This window comes from Gymnodraco acuticeps, unplaced genomic scaffold (genome assembly GCF_902827175.1).
Source record: "Gymnodraco acuticeps unplaced genomic scaffold, fGymAcu1.1, whole genome shotgun sequence".
NCBI lineage: Eukaryota > Metazoa > Chordata > Actinopteri > Perciformes > Bathydraconidae > Gymnodraco > Gymnodraco acuticeps.
Window position 1 is genome coordinate 965128 of NW_022990391.1, and position 26748 is coordinate 991875.

Here is a 26748-nt window from a genome sequence, read left to right on the forward strand (position 1 = left end):
AAGAAGTAGAAAGTACAGGTATTTGAGTTCAACATGTAAGAAGTAGAAAGTACAGGTATTTGTGTTCAACATGTAAGAAGTAGAAAGTACAGGTATTTGAGTTCAACATGTAGAAGTAGAAGTACAGGTATTGAGTTCAACATGAATAAGTACAGGTATTGAGTTCAACATGTAAGAAGTAGAAAGTACAGGTATTTGAGTTCAACATGTAAGAAGTAGAAAGTACAGGTATTTGAGTTCAACATGTAAGAAGTAGAAAGTACAGGTATTTGAGTTCAACATGTAAGAAGTAGAAAGTACAGGTATTTGAGTTCAACATGTAAGAAGTAGAAAGTACAGGTATTTGAGTTCAACATGTAAGAAGTAGAAAAGTACAGGTATTTGTGTTCAACATTAAGAAGTAGAAAGTACAGGTATTTGTGTTCAACATGTAAGAAGTAGAAAGTACAGGTATTTGAGTTCAACATGTAAGAAGTAGAAAGTACAGGTATTTGAGTTCAACATGTAAGAAGTAGAAAGTACAGGTATTTGAGTTCAACATGTAAGAAGTAGAAAGTACAGGTATTTGAGTTCAACATGTAAGAAGTAAAAGTACAGGTATTTGTGTTCAACATGTAAGAAGTAGAAAGTACAGGTATTTGAGTTCAACATGTAAGAAGTAGAAAGTACAGGTATTTGAGTTCAACATGTAAGAAGTAGAAAGTACAGGTATTTGAGTTCAACATGTAAGAAGTAGAAAGTACAGGTATTTGAGTTCAACATGTAAGAAGTAAGTCAGGTATTTGAGTTCAACATGTAAGAAGTAAAAAGTACAGGTATTTGATGTTCAAAACATGTAAGAAGTAGAAAAGTACAGGTATTTGAGTTCAACAGTAAGAAGGTAGAAAGTACAGGTATTTGAGTTCAACATGTAAGAAGTAGAAAGTACAGGTATTGAGTTCAACATGTAAGAAGTAGAAAGTACAGGTATTTGAGTTCAACATGTAAGAAGTAGAAAGTACAGGTATTTGAGTTCAACAGTAAGAAGTTAGAAAGTACAGGTATTTGAGTTCAACATTAAGAAGTAGAAAAGTACAGGTATTTTGAGTTCAACATGTAAGAAGTAGAAAGTACAGGTATTTGTGTTCAACATGTAAGAAGTAGAAAGTACAGGTATTTGAGTTCAACATGTAAGAAGTAGAAAGTTACAGGTATTTGAGTTCAACATTGTAAGAAGTAGAAAGTACAGGTATTTGAGTTCAACATGTAAGAAGTAGAAAGTACAGGTATTTGTGTTCAACATGTAAGAAGTAGAAAGTACAGGTATTTGTGTTCAACATGTAAGAAGTAGAAAGTACAGGTATTTGTGTTCAACATGTAAGAAGTAGAAAGTACAGGTATTTGTGTTCAACATGTAAGAAGTAGAAAGTACAGGTATTTGAGTTCAACATGTAGAAGTAGAAAGTACAGGTATTTGAGTTCAACATGTAAGAAGTAGAAAGTACAGGTATTTGAGTTCAACATGTAAGAAGTAGAAAGTACAGGTATTTGAGTTCAACATGTAAGAAGTAGAAAGTACAGGTATTTGAGTTCAACATGTAAGAAGTAGAAAGTACAGGTATTTGAGTTCAACATGTAAGAAGTAGAAAGTACAGGTATTTGTGTTCAACATGTAAGAAGTAGAAAGTACAGGTATTTGTGTTCAACATGTAAGAAGTAGAAAGTACAGGTATTTGTGTTCAACATGTAAGAAGTAGAAAGTACAGGTATTTGAGTTCAACATGTAAGAAGTAGAAAGTACAGGTATTTGAGTTCAACATGTAAGAAGTAGAAAGTACAGGTATTTGTGTTCAACATGTAAGAAGTAGAAAGTACAGGTATTTGAGTTCAACATGTAAGAAGTAGAAAGTACAGGTATTTGTGTTCAACATGTAAGAAGTAGAAAGTACAGGTATTGTAGTTCAACATGTAAGAAGTAGAAAGTACAGGTATTTGTGTTCAACATGTAAGAAGTAGAAAGTACAGGTATTTGTGTTCAACATGTAAGAAGTAGAAAGTACAGGTATTTGTGTTCAACATGTAAGAAGTAGAAAGTACAGGTATTTGAGTTCAACATGTAAGAAGTAGAAAGTACAGGTATTTGATGTTCAACATGTAAGAAGTAGAAAGTACAGGTATTTGAGTTCAACATGTAAGAAGTAGAAAGTACAGGTATTTGTAGTTCAACATGTAAGAAGTAGAAAGTACAGGTATTTGATGTTCAACATGTAAGAAGTAGAAAGTACAGGTATTTGTGTTCAACATGTAAGAAGTAGAAAGTACAGGTATTTGAGTTCAACATGTAAGAAGTAGAAAGTACAGGTATTTGTGTTCAACATGTAAGAAGTAGAAAGTACAGGTATTTGTAGTTCAACATGTAAGAAGTAGAAGTACAGGTATTTGTAGTTCAACATGTAAGAAGTAGAAAGTACAGGTATTTGAGTTCAACATGTAAGAAGTAGAAAGTACAGGTATTTGAGTTCAACATGTAAGAAGTAGAAAGTACAGGTATTTGAGTTCAACATGTAGGTATTTGAGTTCAACATGTAAGAAGTAGAAAGTACAGGTATTTGAGTTCAACATGTGAGAAGTAGAAAGTACAGGTATTTGAGTTCAACATGTAAGAAGTAGAAAGTACAGGTATAATGTTCAACATGTGAGACGTAGAAAGTACAGGTATTTGAGTTCAACATGTAAGAAGTAGAAAGTAGAGGTATTTGAGTTCAACATGTAAGAAGTAGAAAGTACAGGTATTTGTGTTCAACATGTAAGAAGTAGAAAGTACAGGTATTTGTGTTCAAAATGTAAGAAGTAAAAGTAAAAAGTCGTCAGAAAAATAAGTAGTGGAGTAAAGTACTGATACCAGAAACATATACTTAAGTGGGAAAGCAGTAACGAATGTATTTGTGTATTTGTGTTCCGTTACATCCCACCTCTGATAATAATGATATGTTAAGGAAAGGATGTGTAAGTCTATGAAGGTCTTGTTGTGAGAATGTGAATCTCCGACAGGGGAACGCCACCACTGTTGGAACAAGTCTTCCTCCTCATAGGGAAACACTGGCTTTTATTTTGAAAGGTATAACCGGAGGCCCTGCACGTTCTCTTGTTAAAGTGGAACGCATCACCGCAGCTGTTCTCAGCGTCACCGTGAGAGGAGACAGAGGAGATAGTCTGGTACCGTTACCGGGCCGGGATACCGTTAGTAAATAATCATTTCCTTCCAGTTTAACGGAACAAGGTCTGGGTACCGGTTATCATGGGAAATATACCTTGCGAGCGCGGGAACATCGGCCACGAAGAACACAGCTCATGTTTTGACGTAAATCAGGGAATATAACTGCTGACGGCGAATACACAGAACACCACACTCTCTCCATCTCCTCCATTTTGGTTGTCAGTGATGGAGCACATCCGGACGCCCAAGGTAACAACGCTCGGTATTTCTCCAGCAGGACTTCACGTAACGTCCCTCCTCTATCCTCGGCTGTGTTTCATCTGGTGTGCCCTCTCGCTTAGCTTTTATTCAATGACCCGCCAGGTTCGTCCTTCTCTCTGCATCAGCTCTCCCCGCTCTGTCTCTGCTGAACCCCGCGGGCAGCTCCACAGTACCGGCTGTCTGTGAGGGACAGCCCTGGGAACACGTTCTTGTGTCCAGTTCATATTCTGCTTAACAAATATTTACCAAACACATTGATGGTAGCCTACACATTAAACCAATAACATTGTGTTCAACCTCTAAATTATTGACGTAACTCTAAACACAGCTGGCGCCTGTGGTGCTGTGGTTTTATGATGCTCATGTGCTCGTGTGCTGACATCAACAGGTTTTGTTTGTTATGCAATAGGAATATGTGATCTATTATTCTGTCCTGTAATGGTGATTAAAAAAAACAACCCTTTCCTCCTGTCTGCCAACCTCTTAAAGGCACAGGGGCCTCAAAGGACCATCCTCCCTGTTTCCACATGGTCTGATAGACTTTATAAGGAACATTACTAATCATGTAATACACACATTTCTCATAACTATGTCATATGTGGCAACACTTACTGGATGACATGTATTTTCAGGCACACTTAGATTTAGCTCAGTGAATGTTGTAATCTGATGAGTCATGGCAGAGGATGTTGGGAGCTGCTATTACAGTTAATAAACAATATTGTGATTATGTGAGTGGAGAGACATATTTCCTATGTATTTGTCATGTTTAGATTTTTCTGTCTCTGATATTTTGCCTCTGGTAGGTGGAAAATGTGCGTCTCCTCGACCGGTCGTCAGGACAGAGAAAGGCCAGCATTGGGACTCTCTACCTCTCTGCCACGCACACCATCTTTGTAGAGAACAACCCAGAGACACGCAAGGAGTCCTGGGTGAGCAGCGAGCCCTGAGCGCCTCTAACACTCAGTCACATCTCAGATTCTACGACGTGAATCCTGGCGTTCTTTCTTCATTTGCTGACTCCTATCCTTGTCTGAAAAAGGCTGTTTCAATGTAACTGAATAACCTGCTTAAAGAGGGGGTGGGGGACACTGCCCTGTCCCTCTGGACCTGACCACATAAAATAGGCATCCAGCGTGGTCCGATTTCTCCCAGACCGTCTGCTGGGTTAAAAGGAACAAAGATAGCTTGCGTTGAAAACTAGATGACTCAATAATGTGGCTTGTGTTGTTTTTGTTTTTTTATAGTGCTGTTTGAAATTCCTTACTTGTGTACTTAATACATTTAATTAAAAGCCTCATTAGTTATTAACAAAAGGAACCAATAGAGAAAGTGGAACATTGTCAACAGTGGATAAAAGAACGTGTGTGTGTGTGTGTGTGTGTGTGTGTGTGTGTGTGTGTGTGTGTGTGTGTGTGTGTGTGTGTGTGTGTGTGTGTGTGTGTGTGTGTGTGTGTGTGTGTGTGTGTGTGTGTGTGTGTGTGTGTGTGTGTGTGTGTGTGTGTGTTCCAGGTGTTGCACAGTATGGTGAGCAGTGTGGAGAGGACCCCCACCATCCCCGCAGGAAGTCAGGTGATCCTGCGATGCAAAGACTTCCGGGTCTTCCAGATCCTTGTTCCACAGGAGAGAGACTGTTTGGATGTCCTCACCTCATTGGTCAGATTGTCACGACCAGGTGTGTGTGATCATGTTTGTGATTGGTTAAATGTGTTTTGAAGGGATTTCATAAACACAGACCCTGGAAAGCATGTTGTCAGGAGCAGGTGGTGTCTAGTTCAGGCTGTGAAGCACTTTCAAGTTACTCTCCTCCTCTCCTCTCTCCTCCTTTCCTCTCCTCCTAAAGTCGAATACTAGAAACGAAGTGAAGTATAAAAAGAGAGTGAAGGTACTTGAATAATATAAGTGAAGCATCTTCAGAAGGGAATGGAAAAGAGTAGAATAAGGGAATCGAATAGATCTATTCTTAGACTCTCCTCCTGTCCTGCGCTCCTCCTCCTATCCCTCCTCAATCCTATCCACGCTCTCCTCCTCTCTCTCTCTCTCTCTCTCTCTCTCTCTCTCTCTCTCTCTCTCTCTCTCTCTCTCAGAGAAGTACAGTGAGCTGTACTGTCTGTCCTTTAACCCCAATGTGAATAAAGAGGAGAGGCAGGAGTCGTGGAGCTTCGTGGACCTGACGGCGGACTACAAGAGGATGGGGCTTCCTAACAACCTGTGGGTTTCCACAGCGGCCAACAGTGAATACAGGGTCAGTGTGATTGTAAGGTGTAGAAAAAGGTAGCGATAAGCTTTAACTATACTATACTAAACTTTATTATAGTGTAGGAGATTAACAATACGTCTCACATTAAACAGTACCTAAGCTCTACTATTTCCATAACTCTTATATACTTGTTAAAGTTGTTAAAGGTCCCATGTCATGGCCATTTCTACTGATCATAATTCCATTGTTGAGGTCAACTACACTGAACAAAAATATAAACGCAACACTTTTGTTTTTGCTCCCATTTTTCATGAGATGAACTCAAAGATCTAAAACATTTTCTATAAACACAAAATAACCATTTCTCTCAAATATTGTTCACAAATCTGAAAAAATCTGTGATAGTGAGCACTTCTCCTTTGCCGAGATAATCCATCCCACCTCACAGGTGTGGCATATCAAGATGCTGATTAGACAGCATGATTATTGCACAGGTGTGCCTTAGGCTGGCCACAATAAAAGGCCACTCTGAAACGTGCAGTTTTGCTTTATTGGGGGGGTCTGGGGGGGTCCGAAAACCAGTCAGTATCTGGTGTGAGGGGTAGTGGTAGCGTTAGGGTTAGGGTTAGGGTAATGTTGTGAATCGAGTGGCCCATGGTGGTGGTGGGGTTATGGTATGGGCAGGCGTATGTTATGGACGACGAACACAGGCCACTCAATTCACAACATTACCCTAACCCTACCCCTCACACCAGATACTGACTGGTTTTCGGACCCCCCCAGACCCCCCCCAATAAAGCAAAAATGCACGTTTCAGAGTGGCCTTTTAAATGTGTTTTGGGGGAAATGTCCGGGCTGCAAAGTAACCAGTACGCTAAGAGCCTTTCAGTTCCCACTAACAATTTGTATTGAAATAAATCAACATGGAACCTAACTTTGCATCCTCCCGGCCCCTTATTGGCGAACACCCAGCAACTAGTAACCTAGCAACCGAGCTTCAGCTAGCGGCAGTCAGAAACTCATGTATCTTCGAATCTACTTGCAAATAAATATGGTGAAGTGTAAGTTGAACCGTATTTGGTTTGAAAACATCGACATTAGTGCTTGGTTGAAACCAAGGGGAACGTGTTTGAAGCCCGCCACACCTTTTTTTAAAAAAAGAATGTAGCGTTAGCTAGTGCAGCGTGCTCCCAGCATCAGCATCCGGGCGACGTGTGGGTCGACGTCAACCCTAAAAGCGGAGGTGCTGTGGATGCTAATCGTAGCTAAACACCAATCATACAACAGCAACGATGAAAGATTGTAGCCAAGGGAGCAGGGGCCTCATTTATAAAGGGATATACGCTCAAAAAATGGCATACGCCAGTTTCTACGCAATGTTTGCGATTTATAAAATACTAACTTGATGGGAAAACGTGCGGTCCTCCACGCAAACTCTGACCCATGCGTACGCACTAAGCACAAACACGGGAGAGACGAGAAACTGCGACACCGTTGGCAGAAGGAAGAATGGAGAGAAATATGTGGAAATAATACCATAAATAAAATGTTACCTCTCATTTATCATATATGAAGAATTCATTTGCAAACATTGATTAAAGCCTTTCTTAAAATGATTTAACAAACGCCTGTTTGCGACTCCTCAGTGCACACAAAAACATAACTTGGAGAAATAAATAAATACGGATATGTTATTTAAAACCACCTCCAATATGTTGTGTTAATGTTATGAAATGTTTTCTCATAAATGATGCGGTAAGCAGGAGGACAGCATTACTTTAAACTGACGCCGTGTTGCATTTCTATAGGTTGTAGATACGAGCATGGTTTTATATACTATCACGTTTAATCGTGTTTTATGCCGTTTGCTAAGACTTGATAAGTCGCTCGTAAAACACAGGAGGTATGGAAACTAAGAACACCATATGTGGTCAATTGTACAGCGAATATAACACAACACATTAGTTGTATTTCCTTTAACTGGTGGATATAAGGTTGCTGGGGGGGGGTTGAGACGCACAGGCTGCAGTGGAGACGCTGCGCACAGCTGATCGACAGCTGGGACACAAACCACCAAATACAAAAACATAATTCAGATCCAGTCGTCATGACTCCACTCCGGAGGGATTCCCGATCATTTCTTACAGTCTCTCATCAAGGGGGGGTCTCCTGTCCCCGGTACAAACACACTGCCTGAGGAAGGCTATGTGTATTGTTTTTGTCATGAACCTTTTTCGGTCCACTTCTTTATTTATTTTGGTGACGATCCGACCTCCATGCTGCTACTCTGGTTCAAACTGCATCCACCAAACAATATGATTTATCTCCACCTCCCCAAAATAACCAGAATCTGACACGGTGTGAGATGTCTTTTTTAGCTGTTCTGTCGTCATTTCCTGCGATCTTCTTCATGCAGTCAGTCAGAATGAATGAATGGGCGTTTCTTTGACTATTTATAGGCAAATATGGGCGTTACGTGAAGCCCGCAAAAGCTGCACCGCATTTCGTGTCGATTGTGATTTATAAAGGGAAACCGGCGTAGGAAGTGCCGTACGCACTTTCCTCGCCGGTACGCAATGTTTGGTGAATCGGAAAATGTCTGTACCTATTTTTGGGATTTCTACTACGTAAGCAACCTTCCCACGTGAATCCTACGCACGGCGTTATACATGAGGCCCCAGAGCTCAGAAGATAGCCACACACACACACACACTTCTTCTTTCATAGCAATTCTCCTTCATACTTTCTTGCCGTGAAATAAGTCTTAAATTCTATTTAAAGCGGTCTTAAAAAGTCTTACATTTGAGTTGGTGAAACCTGCAGGAACCCTGCTAACTGTAAATCATACATTAATTTCATAATGCTGTTGGACTGCATAGAGTGCAGATAAAAGCTGATTATGTTGTTTAATACATGCATGTTTTCTTTAAGAACAAATAGGTTCCCTGAAGGAGGAATTTGACCTTTTCTGTAACCACGAGAGTCATTCATGTCATAAACCATTATTATAAGTGTGGCATATAGATGTGTATGGTTAATATCAAATCTGAGTTCAGGTTAGTGTAGGGTAAATCCAAATGTTCAGGGATTATATCCATAATATTGCCATAATGTCCAATTATTGCACATTATGATCCAACTTTGGCTCAAACACTGTACTGAATGCCGAGAAACAGTCTGTTACATACCCCCTGTAAAATGACCACTTTAATGGTCAAATGGTTGTGTATAATGTCGTTTTTGTTGTTGTCAACAACTGCCATAAAAACCCAAATCTAGGATGAATTGATCCTAATAACAGCTGTTATACGCTAGACAGTAATGTAAGTGTTACAGTATGTACATTGTTCCTCTGTGCCATAGGGCGCATTTTGTTCCATTCTTCAGTGAGCCACAGCATATACTATAAACAATTTCCCAATAAGGATCAATTCAGTATATCTAAACTAATATGTTGTCTTTGTTTGCCATCATTTATGGTGGACAGGAACCATGTTTAGTAACAGTTGGTAATCTGTATAATCTACAAAATTCAAATATATGTTTCTCCCCCAGGTGTGTGAAACGTACCCATCCGAGCTGTATGTTCCAAAGTCGGCCACACCCCCCATCATTGTGGGTAGTGCCAGGTTCAGGAGCCGAGGACGATTTCCTGCTCTATCCTACTTCCACCAAGACACTCTGGTACACACACACACACACACACACACACACACACACACACACACACACACACACACACACACACACACACACACACACACACACACACACACACACACACACACACACACACACACACACACACACACACACACACTTTAAACAACAGAGTCATGAATGTATTGAGGATCATATGCAAGGTGTTGTCTGCACCGGGTAACAGGGGCGCTGCGCCCTCTTACTCTCGGCGTGAGCCCTCATACCAACATTTCAAGTGATTCCAGAAAACAATATTTCTCTTCGTCAAAAACTGTATAATTACTCCAAAAATGTGAAAATCATGTCAAATAGACCGTCAGACGGCACAGACAGCAGAGGAGCTTGGAATGAATATGGGATGGATGTCCGGTGGGTCTGCCGGGGGACGAGTGGCAGGCAGCAGGCTTACACTCAAACTGTGATTTCTGAATGAGATTGTTTCTTTAACTGTCCTTTCTTCTGTAGAGGAAGTCAAGAAACCGTAAGCAGCTTTAAGACGTGAACAAACCATTATTTTCCACTTCGCTCTAATGCATTATTTCCCTGGAAAGTGGACTTCATTTAGGCCGGTAGTGACGTTAGCGCCCTCATACAATATTCTTCTAGAAAAACCCATGCATATGTTGCTGATGCAAAGCACTCAGTGGGTGTGTACTACAAAGTGTGTAATGTGGTGACATCACAGGCCGCAGTGTGTCGATGCAGCCAGCCTCTGTCCGGCTTCAGCGGCCGCTGTCAGGAGGATGAGGCCATGCTGCAGGCCCTGATGAAGGCCAACCCAGGAAGTGACTACATCTATGTGGTGGACACCAGGCCCAAGGTAACACACACACACACACACACACACACACACACACACATATACTTACAAATATACTATGAGATTATAGATTGTTTGTGTGTGTTTGGGTACAGTTGAATGCCATGGCAAATCGCGCTGCAGGTAAAGGCTACGAGAATGAAGACCACTACACTAACATCAAGCTGCACTTCATCGGCATTGAAAATATTCACGTGATGAGGAGCAGCCAGCAGAAGATCATCGACGGTAAGGAGAGGAGTTCTAGGGAGAGGCGGTGTGAGGGTCACACAGCGCTCCTCCTCTGATAGCATCTCACTACTCTCCCTCTCTTCCATGCAGTGGGTGAGATGCGATTTCCATCCATGACTGACTTCCTGTACGGTCTGGAGAACTCTGGTTGGCTCAAACATATTAAAGCGATCCTGGATGCGGGGCTCTTCATAGCCAGGGTGTGTACACACGGCAGACTCACACACACGTTTCAGTGAGACAAATATAATCTATGTAAAAAGTCATAAAACCCATTTTGTACTAAAACCAACAATCAATGAAGATCGTCTCTCTCTCTCTAGTGTCAGCTTTAATTCGGTATTCTATGAATATTTAAAACATACATTGTCTTAAAGCAGCAATAGATTTACAGGAAAGTGAAAGCAAAGCCAAGTCCGGTCGTATGACACAGAACGTGGTCATTAGGGTACCTCGTTGTGGTGGGTGGGATTATGAGACAGTTCTATGAGCTCTGTTTGGTGTATCAGGGCTTTGACCCGGCTTGGGGGGGTCCTGCTGTTGAGCTGCTCTCTGTGCCCTGCAGGCCGTGGCTGATGAAGGAGTCAGTGTGTTGGTGCACTGCTCAGACGGCTGGGACCGCACCGCCCAGGCCTGCTCTGTGGCCAGTATACTGCTGGACCCTTACTACAGGACCATCAGAGGCCTCATGGTACACACACACACACACACACACACACACACACACACACACACACACACACACACACACACACACACACACACAGTCTCTTGTTCTTACCTCTGATTTGATCCTCTTCTTGCTCCTCCTTTCCTCGCTGGCCTCCTTTGTATTTCCTCCTCTCCTCTCTCCCAGGTGCTGATAGAGAGGGACTGGGTTTCCTTCGGACACAAGTTCTCCCACAGGTAACTGTGGAAGTCGGACTTAATCTGACCTTAACTGCATCATGTGTGTTTATTGTGTAAGACAAAAGGGTCACAACAAGTCAAAGATAAAACCAGTCTCAGGCATCGGGTGTGATGCCAATGGAACAGGGGTATTTGATCAAATAAGTGCTACCTCTCTTTAAGTTGCAGTATTCATTATTATTATGATGATTATTTAAATTGAGGATAACAGATAACAAACACTGTTAAAGAGTTGATTACTTGTGAAATGATAATATGACTAGTTAAATGACATTTTCTAAAAGCCCATTGGAGGTCATCAGAGCTCAAAGTGATTATTTCATGAGGACATCAAAAGGGCGCCCTGACCACTTATTATCCAAGCTGGGGTGGGACATTTTGTTCAAAGCATTTTTAGCTTTAACAGGCACACAAATAATATAAATTCATTATAATTATACAATTACTGATGAATGATTTACTATATCATCCATCACAGACATCTGTAGACTGTTTTCTCTACATTTAAGCTCTGAGTCACTCATGGAGAGATAACATTTGAGAAATGGTATTAATGAACATTTCAATCCTTTCTCTGCTCTCTTTGTTCCCTCCCTTCCTTCCTTCCTGTCTGCTTTTCTACTGGAGGCACTGTACAGCACTGAACTTGAATATAACTTGATTTAGTGGAGAGAATGCTGCTGTGTGTGTTGGGCAGTAAGATGGAGCTGTGTCCCTGCAGGTACGGCCACCTGGACGGAGATCCTAAAGAAGTGTCTCCTGTCATTGATCAGTTTGTGGAGTGTGTGTGGCAGCTGTCTGAGCAGTTCCCCTGTGCCTTCGAGTTCAACGAGCGCTTCCTCGTCACCATACACACACACATCTACTCCTGTCAATATGGGACCTTCTTGGGCAACTGCCAGAAGGAGCGCAGGGACATGAGGTAGGACTGAAACACACACGTTCGCTTGTATTGGACTGTGTGCAGAGACCAGCACAGTATGCAGAGTTCTGAATAATGACCCTGTGCTTGTGGTACTTGTAAGTGTTCGATCACTTTCTTACTATTATGCTAACTTTTACCAATTATTTTCCAAAACGGCATCAGTTATATTCCCAATGCAGTTTGTCAAGGACTTCACATGTACATCACTCACATCTTTATTATGATGTGTATTATGTAGTTCCACTGCAGTCCCATCAGGATGCATGCTGTCAGGACAGTAACAGGTCATTGGTGTGGTTGCTTTGGTTATCCTAAATGAACTTCTACCACACTGGACTGGCAACAACATTCAGGGGAGTTTTCATTGTGTCAGTGCTGACCCTCACATTTTGCTCCCTTGTCTGTTACAGCAAAGAGTGAGTGCTGCATTTGAGAAGGTGTCATGGTTTTGTAACATTGCTGTGTGCTGTGGACAGGCTTGGAGAGCGGACTCACTCCGTTTGGCCCGAGCTGTGGAAGGAGCGGGCCCAGTACACCAACCCTCTGTACCGGGCTGAGCAGAGCCAGAGCCAGGGGGTCCTGAGGCCCAACACCACCCCCTACTGCTTCAAGTGAGTCCCTGCACACGCACACACGGTCATTTTTATTTTCTTGGTCCTACTTCTTTACTTTCTTCAACCCTAGCAACTCGCTGTCAGTCAAACATAATCTCCTAGGAAATTATTGTGAAGAAAAACATTGGCAAAAAAAACGTTTTTTCCGTCTCAGGATGTGGAAGGGTCTCTATAACCACGCAGAGAAATCCACGCCTCCTCGCCAGTCACCTGCTGACTTCCTGTCTACTGTGAGGGAAGAGTCCCAGCAGCTGGAGGAGGAGCTGGCCAATCAGCAGGAGGTACCGCCGGGAGGAACCCCCCACCATCACCTGGGCTTCAGACAAGGCATACAACACACTAGCACACACTAGCACACACTAGCACACACCCCCAATATGCATCACTGCAAAATGGAGCTCTAAGGTCTTTGATCCCGTCTGCCCTCATCAGAGCAGAGTTTATCCTCAGTGAGTCACACACAGAGCCACACTGGCCTGTGCCCCCCCCCCCGCTACCATCCCTGACAAAAACAGAAGCAAAATGGAACTCTTCAAAATTCTCTTGGTGTCAACTGTTCACCAACAAGCCCCAACTCGGCTTTGGAGATTTGCAACTGAATAAGTTACAGATATAAAAAAGGAGGGACCAGGAACCCAGTTTACTGCCCCTGCTCCCCGCCACACAGAGGCCCACTGGTCTACAGTGAGAGAGGAGTCTATGGTCCACTGTCAGACGGCCTCACAGGTTTAACTAACAGTAGAGAAGTACTGCTGTATCCACATTCATCTGCCTTATGTGTGTGGAGACATCACAAGTCATAACTGTGATTAACCTCCAGCGCATGGGTGTAATTTCCACTGGGGACAGGGGGAACATGTCCCCCCCACTTTTCAAAATCCCATTTGTGTCCCCCCCACTTTTTAAATGTGTTTATTATTTATTTTGTACACAAGCGGTCATCGTCACAGAGGAGCGTCTGTGTGTATGTGGCACGAGCGCATCTTGTGAGAGAGAGATAGAAAGAGAGAGAGACAGAGAGAGAGAGACATAGAGAGTTACGGGGTTGTTGTTAGCATTTGGTGCTAGCTCGGAGCTAATGGAGATTAGTAGCTGTTTTCCAACAATAAGGAGAGGGAGAGCTCTTTCCTGTCGGACTTTGAGAGACAGAGAGAGAGAGAGACTGAGAGAGTTGGGGGTTGTTGTTAGCATCTGGTGCTCATACTTGCCAACCCTCCCGATTCTCGCGGGAGACTCCCGATTTCATTGCCCTCTCCCGGTTTCCTCCCGGGTCATATTTCTCCCGCATTTCTCCCGATTTCTGACCAAATCAGATTTACTCACGACTGTTTCCACTCTGACTTTAATATAGCTACACCATTGTTTGGTTTCCATGGTAGCGCGTCTCTTTAGTAGCGTGCACAACTCAAAGTTTGAGAGGGTGAGGAAGATAGTCACAGAAAACTGAACAAAAATCGAAAACTCGACCCTCTGCTCACTCCTTTCCTGTAAAATACAGGTCCAGCCCACATACAGTATGCTCCATCAAGGATGGTGCTACAGGCCGCAAGGCAGTGCACTTCCAACTACAATAAGCATGTTAATGTTAATCTAATACAGCCCCCCTGTGGTGGTTTTGAAATGCTCCCGATTTCTGAGGTCTCAAGGTTGGCAAGTATGGTGCTAGCTCGGAGCTAATGGAGATTAGAAGCTGTTTCAACAATAAGGAGAGGGAGAGTCCTCTCCTGTGGGACTTTGAGAGATACCGTCAGCTCAGGGAGGTAAAGGACTCACTGAGTGATTAGATTGTAAACTTTAGTCTAAGTCATCTCAGTGGGTCTCAAATGGTTTGGTCATCTATGTAAACAAATATTTCCATCTATGTAATATTAAAATAAATTAAGAAATCCTTCCAATGTACTATAAGTCAGTACAAAAATAAAAAACACAGTTTGAAAGGGGAGTGATTAGTCAAATATGCATAAATAAAAAGAAAGAATGCAGACTAGGTAAGATAAAGATAGGACAGAGGAGTTTATCAATGATGTGTTATTGGCTGTGAGCATATTCTAATGGTTTTTGGAGTATTGAAATATATACAGTTCTGTTTCATCTGGGTGTTGAAAGCTGTATCTATATAAATCTCTTAATGTTGCCCTCAAAGTGCACCAGATCGATGCTTTCAACTTCAAGGTGCATGCCCCCAGACCCCCAGGATGTGAGGTCATCACAAATAAAACAGGTTCACATGGAGAGGACACTAGATAAGTGTGCACACTCATTATATACACTACACATCTTTCTTGGATTATTAACACCATAGTCCCTAATATATTTGTAGAAAGGCAGGAAATAGAATTAAAATGAGAAAATGTTTCATTGCGGAGGACCCCCTGTTTTGTCCCCCCCCCACTTCTCAAACCAAAGTTACACCCTTGCGCACACACTTCTGGATCTTTAATGAGCAAAAAGAGCGTGATGGTATTTAAAGACTAACACGTTAGTTTCATTTGTTTGTAGAACAACATATCAGACACAAATAATAATGAAGCATATTTAAACATGTCTCCGGGGAACCTCAGGGTATTCCTTTCAAAAGAAACCATTGCTGCTAATCTGTCAGGTTTCCCAGGATTCAGTTTGCTCTGTCCAACTGAAGTTCAGCCACCCCCCACCCCCAACACAGTGAGAGAGGAGATGGTTCTCATTGTTATGGAGAGGGGCTGTTGAATTGAAATGTGTGTTGTTCTTCTGCCTCTGCAGAGGATAGCAGCCCTGACCGGGGAGCCAATCACGTGGGAGGAGGTTCTGAGGAGGAGGACTAGCCGCCCACGACCCCCCCACTGCGGGCCGGACCCGCCGTGTCTTATACAGACCCAACCAGCAGCCCTGCACAGGAGCCCCCCCCCCACCCCGCAGGCTCTCCCTCTGCAGCAGACCTGGGGTCGGGAGTCGCCGTCTTCTTCACTGCTGCCTGAGAGGACAGAGACCCTGGTGCCTGGCTGGGGGGGGGACTTTTCTTACAGTAGTTCCTTAAATGATTGAGTCCAGCAGGTGGGGGGGGGCAGAATGTGACGAGTTAAACTAGTTAAACATGGCTGCTGACAGCTGGATTTATGTCTCGTCTTCAAACTGTAGTTGGTGTCTTTAGAGTCTCAGTGAGTTAGGGACACTGTCTGACCGAGGCACCGAAGACATTTCTTCTGACTGTTTTCATTTATTTGTTTCTTGCTATCCAGAAAGGCTGTTTTTTATTTCTGTCATTTGTACTTTTTTAAAGGAATCAACATTACTGCTGTGAGTTGGATAGATGTGACATGAGTCCAGACTGAAACAGTCCGAAGAACACATAGGAGAAGAAACATTAACGTGGGTCATTTTAAGGGCGTCATTTCAACAAATACATCCTTTGCTATATGACAGATGTAATGAATGATTTATTATCATCCAGTCTTCCTCTCCCTCTGTGTAAAGTAATGTGATGACTGTATGTGATTGCTCCCAAGTGTTTCCTCACAGGGCCCTAAAACAGTGTGTGTGTGTGTGTGTGTGTGTGTGTGTGTGTGTGTGTGTGTGTGTGTGTGTGTGTGTGTGTGTGTGACAGAAGGACAGTAGATCCATCAGATTCAGGTTTCCAGTGTGTGAGAAATAGCATCTGCTCAGTAAATTGCAGATGTTCTGTTGTGTAGACTCAACACTGGGGGTCAATAAGCAGACACATGATTTCCCACATGGTCAATGTTCCTGCTCAAAAACCTTTCGCTCCATAAAACACATCTCTGCCACTGCCTCTGTCAGTATTTAGAAACCAGAGTTCCGAAAGCTAAATAACCAGTTAGCAGTGGCAGCCATAATGAAACAAAGGAGAGTGGAACAGGAAGTGCACATGGTGTACAGTGGGAATGTGTTGAACCAGTTGTTACCAGGAAGAGCAATCAAACAAATCTGAACAAAAACATGTTTATTTATTTATGGCCTTTTATTATATGTTTCAGTGTGCTGTCTACACATGCTATCTCCACACTGATGTAATCATATGTATCCTCAGTGTACATCATAACATCCAGTGCAGTTGGTCAGATAGATGCACTGAGTGTGACTATTGAGTGCTTTCAGGTGATCTTTCACTTTTTACATTCCCACCAGATGAAGTACCAACAGCAGGAACTCTGGGAACATGTCTTCAGAGTTTATTTCATGTTTATACTCCGTTGGATGGATTAACACATCAGCAGCACATTGTTGTGTTAGTGTGTCATAACGCTGAACCTGCTGTGGCTCCATGTGTCACAGATTCATTCCTAACACGTGGACTGAGTGACGGCCAGTGTGATAACTGAATTCTCATTGGCCCTGGCAGGTGTGAAAATATATAATAACGTACGGGTGTGAGGACAAATGTCCATGTGCTGCTGTGTATGACTACATCCCTTCTCTACCTGAACCATTCTCTGTAGCCCGTGTGTTCTGTATCCATTAATGTCAATGATTTATCAATAAATGCACTGTTAAAGGGAAAGAACTGCAACATACTTGGTTGTGGTCGAATTGTCAGTTTAGTTTAGGAGGAAGGTTCCTAACCATGGATGTATAATAAGAACTGGATAGCGTCGGAGACGGGGGTTGCAGTCGAATAGTCCAAAAATCAGCTCATATCCACTATTCCTTAACCTCTGTGTGAAACGTCACGGGGTTAAGGAATAGTGCATAGGAGAATTCAAAAGGATTTAGGGCTGCAGTCGAATAGTCCATTTAGCTTAGGAACCTTCCTAACTGAGTGAAAACCGAGTGGCAGCCATGATAAGTGCCGTTCGAATTCTCTAGTCTAGATGATAGGAAAGGAGGTTTCAAACTTCCTTTATAACCTCCTTTAGTTTAGGAACCACTGGACCTCCCTTACTGAAAGGAGAGGAGAAAATGCTGCCCCACAATGCCTTGCAGCCGCAGCATTTGCCGTCACTCAACAGTCGGCCGTTCACGGAAACAACCGATTATGACCGAGAAATGATATCATGAAAGTTACGGTGCTTATTAAGCATTTTAAAACGTATGTGGTAAGTTGCCCAAGTGCTTTTTTCTGAACGTTCATCAGTATTATAATCAAAAAGAGAAATATGAACGTTAGTTTTTACTGAAATGATCAAATAAAGTCAACATTTCACAGTGTTTACTGAGCTGTGTGGGGTTTGTTCAACTTTTAAAAGATGTTTGAATGGTGATGTACACAGTGATAGATGTTAAGGACTAACGTTTATAATAAATACATTTGTATTGATTTTAAGATATTTTCATACAATCATACGTATTGGGATCATTTGTATTAATGTGGACCGGAGGGAGAGGGGGACGAGCATAAGTTTCACTTTACTTTTTTATTTCAATTCCAACTTTGGTCATGAAGAATATGTTTCTCTGTTGTCCACGTTCATAAAGCATAAAGCAACAGCATCAGAGCACGGTGCAGAGTCTCTAGATGAGTTTACAGTAGTCCCTCGTTCTTATTGAACATCCATGTTGTAGTCCTCTGTATAGAAAACTGTAGTTTCCATAGTTTCCCCACAGCAGCAGACGCACATTCATGACGTCCGCTGGCGCATCATAAACACGTCGGATAGTGAAAGTGCAGTCGATTCTCTAAAGTACCGCAGTCTCTTCTCCTAAGTCCTTTTGAATTGTCCTATCCACTATCCCTTAACCACGTGACGTTTCACTCAGAGGTCAAGGGATAGACGTTTTCAAGGGACTACAGACGAAAAATAGCCTGTTGGCTAACTCTGGCGCATTTACAGAAATGTCAATCAATGTGCACTGTCCCTGTCAAATAAATATATAAATAAAAAATTAGGAGCTGCAGCCTAGGATTAAGAGACTGCGGTACTATATGTGACCCTATACTTTCCAGAAACATATCCGAATCAATAGTAGAATATTCAGAAGAATAAAGATTTGAGTAGAATTTATAAATGTCTCCTTTTTTCTAATCCACTGAAATAAGATGTATTTTTCTCCCCTTCCTCTACCCATTTAGCTCGGGATCTTACATGAGCACCTTGGGCTTTTTTAAAGTATAAATTATCTATAATTAGTTTAGTCAGACATTATAGTCTTACTGCAACAATGACTTATTTCCTGCACCAATTGGATCTCATACTGCTTTTGTTGTATACTTTTGGATTTATTATGTTGTATTGAAAACTCCCTTACCTTGAATTTAAAATACTCCCATCTACTGCTAGAACTATTTATACTCCTGTCATCTTGTATTGTCTGTATAAGGTCTCTAACCATTTTGATAAACTCCTCATCTTTTAAAAGATCTGCTTTACATTTCCAATAATCCTTTTGAAAAGGCGCCTTCAACATTTAACACCACAACAAGCCAATGACCGATATCATCAGCCTTAAAAGTGACAACCTTCCCAGGACATTTGTTAAAACATATGGCTACACCGCCAGAACGATTAGAACCGTGGCTGAACAACATTTTTTCTCCCCATTGGTTCGACCAGAAGGTGGCGTCAGCGTCGCATGAATGAGTCTCTTGTAAAAAAGTGCAGTGTCCCATACAAAATAAAAATACTGCTTTCCTCTTCACAATAGGCGGGTTCACACCGCAGTACACTTTAGTTCCGAAATGTTGCGTTGACATGGGACCTTTAAGACAAACTGTGACTTTTTTGACATGGAAATTATTTTTTAAGATTGACAAACATCATATGTGTAATTCGTGGCACAATTCAAACGGGATCGAAAGATACGTTTTCTCTCTCCATTGACTTCAATACATAATTTTTCAGAAATAATGTCCCATGGGGCGGAAGTAGATGGGCGTGACTTCGCCACTCTATAGGTCACATCCATGGTCACCTCTCACTCTGGGTGTTTCTCAATCGCGAGGATGCTGGCTTGGTAGTCGCGTCAGGCCCGGTTCCAGAACAAAATGACTCAGGGTGCATCTGAGATTAGAGAGGGTGCAGTGGTAAAGTGCTATTTTTATAGGTGGGGAGTGGACCTAACACCCTCTAGGGGGGTCCTCACCTCCTCTAGGAGGGTCCGCACCTCCTGTAGGGGGGTCCTCACCTCCTCTAGGAGGGTCCGCACCTCCTGTAGGGGGGTCCTCACCTCCTCTAGGAGGGTCCTCACCTCCTCTAGGGGGGTCCTCACCTCCTCTAGGAGGATCCTCACCTCCTCTAGCGGGGTCTGGGGGCATGCTCCCCTGGGAAGATATTTTTTTAAATGTTGAAGTTAAAAGCATCAATCTGGTGCACTTTGAGAGCAAAATGAAGAGATCTATGGATCTATGTGCTCTTTGCTCGATTCATGTCCCATGTCCAGTCCCTTTTCACGTAGCCTATAAGAGCATGGCGCCAGTTGTTGTAGCCAGTTGTGGTGAAGGCATCTGACTTACTTGAACCGAAATGTCTACATGCATAGCAGAAGATGCCATCTTTTGTACATGAATATTCCAGCCAATCTCTGTTTTGAAACCATGAGCTGCAAAATGAGCGCCTTACCCCACTGTACAGGCGAGTTGGGTACTTTTTTAAATATACCTGGGCAGGCTCTGTTTTACTGAGGTCCTCTGGCACTTGCGAGCCGCTGAGGGGTGGCTCTGTTTGGGGCAACGAAGACGGCTGCGGCTGCTCCGCCTCCGTGGGCGAGGCGGGCAAAGCCGGCGAGTCGGGCGTTAGTGTCCACGACAGTGGCCGCGGGTAACGTAATGTCCCCATGATCTGAACTGTTATTACCTCCAGTAGATGCAGTGTTACTGCTGGCGATTAGGGCTGGTTGTTTTTAACCATTTTCTGAGTTCCATCACTGACTGCTGTGTAAGCACCTTGCAGATGACGAACGCGCAGCGGCACAGGTCACGCACACCTGACATAATCGTTACTTACCGTTTAAATTGCAGCAGGCAATGTTATTTAACCACAATTACAATTAATTTTATTTCAACTTAATTTCTCTCTTTTCTTCTTCTTCTTCTTATTATATATGTAATATTTTTGCTTAACGACTCAACTGAGGGTGCAATGCACCCTTATGCACCCCCGTAGAACCGGGCCTGAGTCGCGTACTTCCAAGTCACTTCCTTCAGAAACGAAGCAAGTATGCTTCCAAGCCACGGCTTCGGAAAACGAAGAAGAATGGAACAGGCTAACCAGTGTCCCACTCTCTCTAACGGTTTCAACATAAACGGTACCGAAAATAAATAGGCCTACCTCACGATGTCTATCTAATTATGAACTTGCTTTACTTTCACTGAACACATTGTTGGTGATAACAAATGTAACAAACACATGTTCTACGCCACTACATACATAGATTTAATAAATGTGTGCTGCGTCGGTTCAGCCATTCTCCGCAAGGGTTTTTGAAATTGGTCCGTGCGCAAAGCATTGTGGGGATTTTAAGGATGCGAAATTTCCCCCAAACCAAAGACGCGGCCTCGGTGGAATTCCAAGTATGCTGGAGATTGGAACAGTACTTCGGCGGCACTCGATGATGTAGCATCCTTGAAATATTGGCTTGGAAGCCAGTATCCACGAGATTGAGAAACGGCCTGTCACTCTCGCGTGTCAGCGAGGAGGTGGGGGGGGGGGGGGGGTGCGCTGAGAACTGCGCTGAGAGCCGAGGCCCCCTGCGCAATGTGAGGCCCCATACAGCCTGCATGATCGGCCTGTAGGGACTAGTAGGCCATAAAGTGAACCCTGTTATCGTTTCAATCCCGCTCCACAGAAGTGGAACTACACAATCTTTAGTTCATAAAAAAGAACGAGTCATGCTTATCCACCAAAAAAAAGTTCGTCGCTAAAATTCCTGTCAATTCTTCTAGGCACGTAATTATTGGCTGAACTAGTCCTTTCAAAGCGTAATAATATCTTGGTCAAAAGTAGTGCCACGGTCCGTCACGTGATCGTGCTACACCAATTGGGTAGCTGCATATACCGGTATCAACAAATAGATTTGGAAAAAATGGCGACCGCCATGGTTTCATCGAGTAGCGGGGACGAGGAAAACGCACCAGAAAGTCTCAAAAAGTCCAAATTATCAACACACAGACATTGTTACATGCATATTACGTCTGTGAAGCACGAAAAGGTTGATTGTTTTACCAATACAAGATGGAATACGTACAGGACAAGCTTACAACGGTGGCATTGATTTTGAAGTTACAAATACAATATTATCATATTACAATAATAATAATAATTATAATATATATTATATATATCTATAATAATAATCTATATATATCTATAATAATAATCTATAATAATAATGTAATTCATCAAATTATTATATGATGAATGAGTAAATAAATGAATCAATGGTCATTGGTATAAGTACTGCATTTTATTGATCTAAATTACTTAACGTAACAAGTTAACCTTCTTCTTGGACGCAGCTATGTATGAAATCAAGTCATGTTTATTGTAAGAGTGCATTTAACGTGTACAGGGTAACAATAACAACAGACAGACAGACAAAAAGTCCTCAGTCTAATGGAATAATCCACGAGCTCAGCCAATGAACCTAGCGATGCGAACATGGTAGTCCAGGAATGTTGTTGTAGCTGGAGTTGGCTGATAAACGCTGCTAGCCAATGTTGATTCGATGGTCAACTCTGTTCCCAGAGAGTAAAACCTCTCACAAATACCGCGTATATAACGCAAATACCTCGGACTTAGTGATGTATTAAGACATATGACAAAACATGACATAAAACAAGCATACAGCACTGTTTAGAATCCATTTGGTCTGGTTTAGCGTAACCATGTAGGCGGCCATCTTTCACTTCTGTTGACAATATGCAGCTACCCAATTGGTGTAGCACGATCACGTGACGAACCGTGGCACTACTTTTGACCAAGATATTATTACGCTTTGAAGGGACTAGTTCAGCCAATAATTACGTGCCTAGAAGAATTGACAGGAATTTTAGCGACGAACTTTTCTTTGGTGGATAAGCATGACTCGTTCTTTTTTATGAACTAAAGATTATGTAGTTCCACTTCTGTGGAGCGGGATTTCTTTTCTAAAGGACTTTTCGAGGTTCACCTTGCGGCCTATAGGAGCATGGTCGGGAGCGGTAGGGAGCTTGGATGTATAATAAGAACGGTAGGGAGGGACGACCCTGTGTAGCTGTATTAAAGTCCGACTGGAAACCGTCCTGACTAAATCTGATTTTGTCAGAAATCGGGAGAAATATGACCCCGGGAGGAAACCGGGAGAGGGCAATGAAATCGGGAGTCTCCCGCGAAAATCGGGAGGGTTGGCAAGTATGGGGGGGGGGGGTTGTTGTCAGGGCTCCATCAGCAGGGTGCAATGTAATGTAATGTAAAACAGGGGAAGGGACTGAAAACAGCTCACAACTGATCATATGAATATTTCATAAAGACATTTCTCATGGTTTCAAATCCCTGTACATTTCATCAACAAAGAAACAATCATTGTCTATTTTGAGCCTTTTGCAGATATATATATATATATATATATATATATATAGATATATAGATATATATCAGTATCAGTGAGGACACAGGAACACAGTCACACACATTTGTGAGTACCTTTCCTGCTCATGTCTTTATTTCAGGTATTCTGTGCAAACCTTTTTTGCTTCATTTGAAAATGATTTACACAATTATTAATATCCCGTTTCTGCGGGGCTCCCCACACATTGTACTTTTCAGAATGGGTCGATTCTTTTATTTCCCACATCTTTTACAGTAGAATCTTCTTCAGTTTAAACTTAATTCAAGTGCTGTGTATAAAGAAGTTCACACATTTTATAGGGCATTCATGACAGATATATTCTCATACGTTTCTACCTGCAGGGGCCATGACATCAATTCATTGTCTGGTGATATTTCCTACAAAATGTGATGCCTTCTACTGACAACCATATGCATCAAAGTATTAGTATGTGCTATTCGCTGACATACAGGAGGACGTCTGGATACTGTGGTGACTGCGTGTGCGAATACACTGGAGCAGTGATACTAAACATGGCTGACAGAGACACTACAAGAAGACATGCCAAGGGGAAGACATGAGAGGTCCGGCTCAGTGTGTTCCATGACATGTGATCATCAGAAGGGAATCAGTCCTCTGTGAGTGTCCCAGGGCTTTCAGGTGATCTTTGATCTACTGTCTAGCACCTTCCCTGATCATGTGTAACGACATGCATCACATAGAATGACACATACAACAGATTCCTGTTGAGGTTTGCTTTAACAATCGAAAACACGATTGGGGAGATTGCACATCTCTGCAAAAGCACACATTTAGTGGGTAACTGTTTACCATGATGATGACAAGCCAAGCCCAACTCTGGATACAATTCCCCCAACAATACATTGTAAAACATTATATCCCAATTACAACCAATACAGCTTTATTTAAAACCCAACCCGAATGTCCGTTAGTCTTTCCTCTCGACATTAATACACATGACACTGCTGCATTCAATTCATTATTTCTGTGATTAAACCTTAAGATATGATGAAACAAGACCTGCAGTATCAGTGTGTGTACAACACTCTTCATAGTCTCACGAGAAGAAGAGCTGCTGGCACAGTCGCTGAGTCTCCTCTGGACTGGACACTCCATGGCCCATGGTCCGAGGGTCGCAGTAGATCTCGTAGTCGTTTTCTCCCTAACACACACACACACACACACACACACACACACACACACACACACACACACACACACACACACACACACACACACACACACACACACACACACACACACACACACACACACACACACACACACACACACACACACACACACACACACACACACACACACACACACACACACACACACACACACACACACACACACACACACACACACACACACACACACACACACACACACACACAGTTATGTCTGTGCATTCTGTCTGAATAGCAACCTCGTGGAGCTGTACAGCGCTTGGGGCATCTGTCCACAGTTTAGCACATTTCATGAAATACATGCAGGATGGAATTACAGACCCTCCGATGGGTAGATTCCGTTTCTATCCTCGAGCCATAGTCATGTGACTATTTACTGTCTGATTCTACAAGGAGCTCACAGTGAATACACGTCTTTAAGAGTGAGGATGGTCCTCTTCTGGGACAGAGGAGGCTGTCTCTGCTCAGTGGAATTGTACATGAAGTTAGTTCAATCTCTTGTCTTCAAACAGATGCTAACAGGAGTGGCAGACACACTGAAAGTCATCATGCTGCTTCTGAGTGGCTGATAGCATATAAGCAGTTATCAGTAAAGCAGTGTGAATCAGATCCTTCATGAATGTGTGCAAAGTGGGTAGGGGCTGGATCAATGGGAGCATGTTTGTGAATGCAGATGGGTCAGCTTCCCACAGCAGAGCATTCAGACCCTTATTCACAGCCGTCAGACATGCATCTGGCTCACCTCAGTGCCTTCACACCTGGCTGTGTGTCTCCACAGGGGTCTGCAGGGACCCCTCCCACTCTAAGGCATTACCATGCTGCTTTGTTCCTCCCATCACAAATGGCCAGCAGAATGCAGACTGAGCCAGAGCTGTACTCAAAAAGGGTTTGAAATGTGTTTCTCAGCAATGAGCTGGGTGGAAACCTTGGAGTTTAAGAATCTTCTAGTTCATATTTGAAAGGCGGAGAGACCTGCAGTATATGCAACTGGAGATAATGACACTAAATGAGTCAACTAGAGTCCGTTGAAATGTACTAACCCACTCACGCACCACCACACACATATAATAACAAAGACTATTACACTCCTGAAATACTTCTTATGTGCAATATACTGAATATATACTGCAAATAAACCCTTCCACCTTCAACACTCTCACCTGGCTGCTATTTCTAAACTGTGAATGGATGTTTCATTTGCATATGGTGTCATTTCTAGTTGCATCTTTAATATGTGTATGCATGCTTCTTTGGCTCTTTACTTGCTGTAACAAATATCAAATGTCTCAGAATATTCTGATTCTGACCACACAGCGCTGAGTGTGCTGTGTGTGTGTGAGAGGAACACTAAAGCATGAAATAATAAGAAGACAGCTTAAAAAGCAGGACAGACTCTAGTCTGGAGAGCTATGGGCCAGCTTAGTGAGGGTGAACAGAGGGGGGGGGGGGTTGCAGTATAGACACACAGCACAGACTTACAACTTGTTGACAAAAAGTGTAAGTTTGTCGATTGTGTGTATGGCCTCAGCCGGCTGTCCACGGGATATTGTCACTTTGAAAGAAGAACCATGTTGTTCTGTCCTCTGCCATCAGTTAGCATACTCACAGGTTTGGTCTTGTCCCCAAAGAAGTGGATGGTTGAGAAGTCCTCCTCAACAAACCTCAGACAGAATGTCTTATCCCAGCCGTCAGGAAAGACATCAAAGCTGATCTGGCCTCCTGTACGCAGAAGAGGACGAGAGGCAGGAAGACGGTGACACCACACTGACCCTGACCTAATGCTCTGTTCCTACACTCTAATGGCGCGTTTCCACTGCAGCGGGTAGCCCCGTTTAAGCGTCCTTAACCGTCCTCAAGCGGCCAGGCCGGTTTTTGGTGGCGTTTCCATATAGCCTAGTACCGGCCAGCGGGTACTTTTTCCGGCCTCATAAAATCAAGGTTCCCTCAGACCAGGGCCAGGGCTGAACTAGTGACGTCAATACTCTCGACTGCTGATTGGTCAGAGAGAATCGTCACAAGATTGCGCACAAGTTCATCTCTAGCGTCGCATATATATCTAGAAGCAAGCTTGCAGCATTTTTATACACAGCATTTTGTAAACGGATGAGCTACAAAAATGGCTACTTCTAAGAAAAGCACACCGTGGTCGACCGAGGAGGTGACGACGTTCCTTCATCTCATTGGGGATGATCAAATCCAGCGGGAGCTCGACGGAACA

The 26748-nt window shown here is 42.8% G+C and overlaps 2 protein-coding genes across 4 annotated transcripts in view; one reads left to right on the forward strand and one right to left on the reverse strand.

The window, feature by feature from the left end:
* Nucleotides 1-3120: 3120 nt before the first annotated feature.
* mtmr7b (myotubularin related protein 7b) lies at nucleotides 3121-17365 on the forward strand. The gene is made up of 14 exons (XM_034224529.1): nucleotides 3121-3445; nucleotides 4264-4389; nucleotides 4970-5132; nucleotides 5545-5702; nucleotides 9213-9341; nucleotides 10045-10179; nucleotides 10275-10407; nucleotides 10501-10610; nucleotides 10976-11101; nucleotides 11267-11316; nucleotides 12041-12241; nucleotides 12721-12855; nucleotides 13013-13185; nucleotides 15601-17365. Exons 1-14 carry the CDS (start codon nucleotides 3422-3424, stop codon nucleotides 15660-15662), a joined length of 1725 nt encoding a protein of 574 aa, XP_034080420.1. The 5' UTR covers nucleotides 3121-3421; the 3' UTR covers nucleotides 15663-17365.
* A 6035-nt stretch (nucleotides 17366-23400) lies between these two features.
* pmm2 (phosphomannomutase 2) overlaps nucleotides 23401-26748 on the reverse strand; it is a 7679-nt gene continuing 4331 nt past the window's right edge. For 2 of the 3 annotated variants that reach the window (XM_034224540.1, XM_034224539.1), the window contains exons 7-8: nucleotides 26137-26249; nucleotides 23401-24499 (exon numbers count right to left, since the gene is read on the reverse strand). In XM_034224540.1, the coding sequence (XP_034080431.1) occupies nucleotides 24395-24499; nucleotides 26137-26249 (218 nt within the window). In that variant the 3' untranslated portion in view covers nucleotides 23401-24394. Of the gene's footprint in view, nucleotides 24500-26136; nucleotides 26344-26748 lie in introns of all 3 variants that reach the window. The other variant, XR_004569825.1, reaches the window with a different exon arrangement.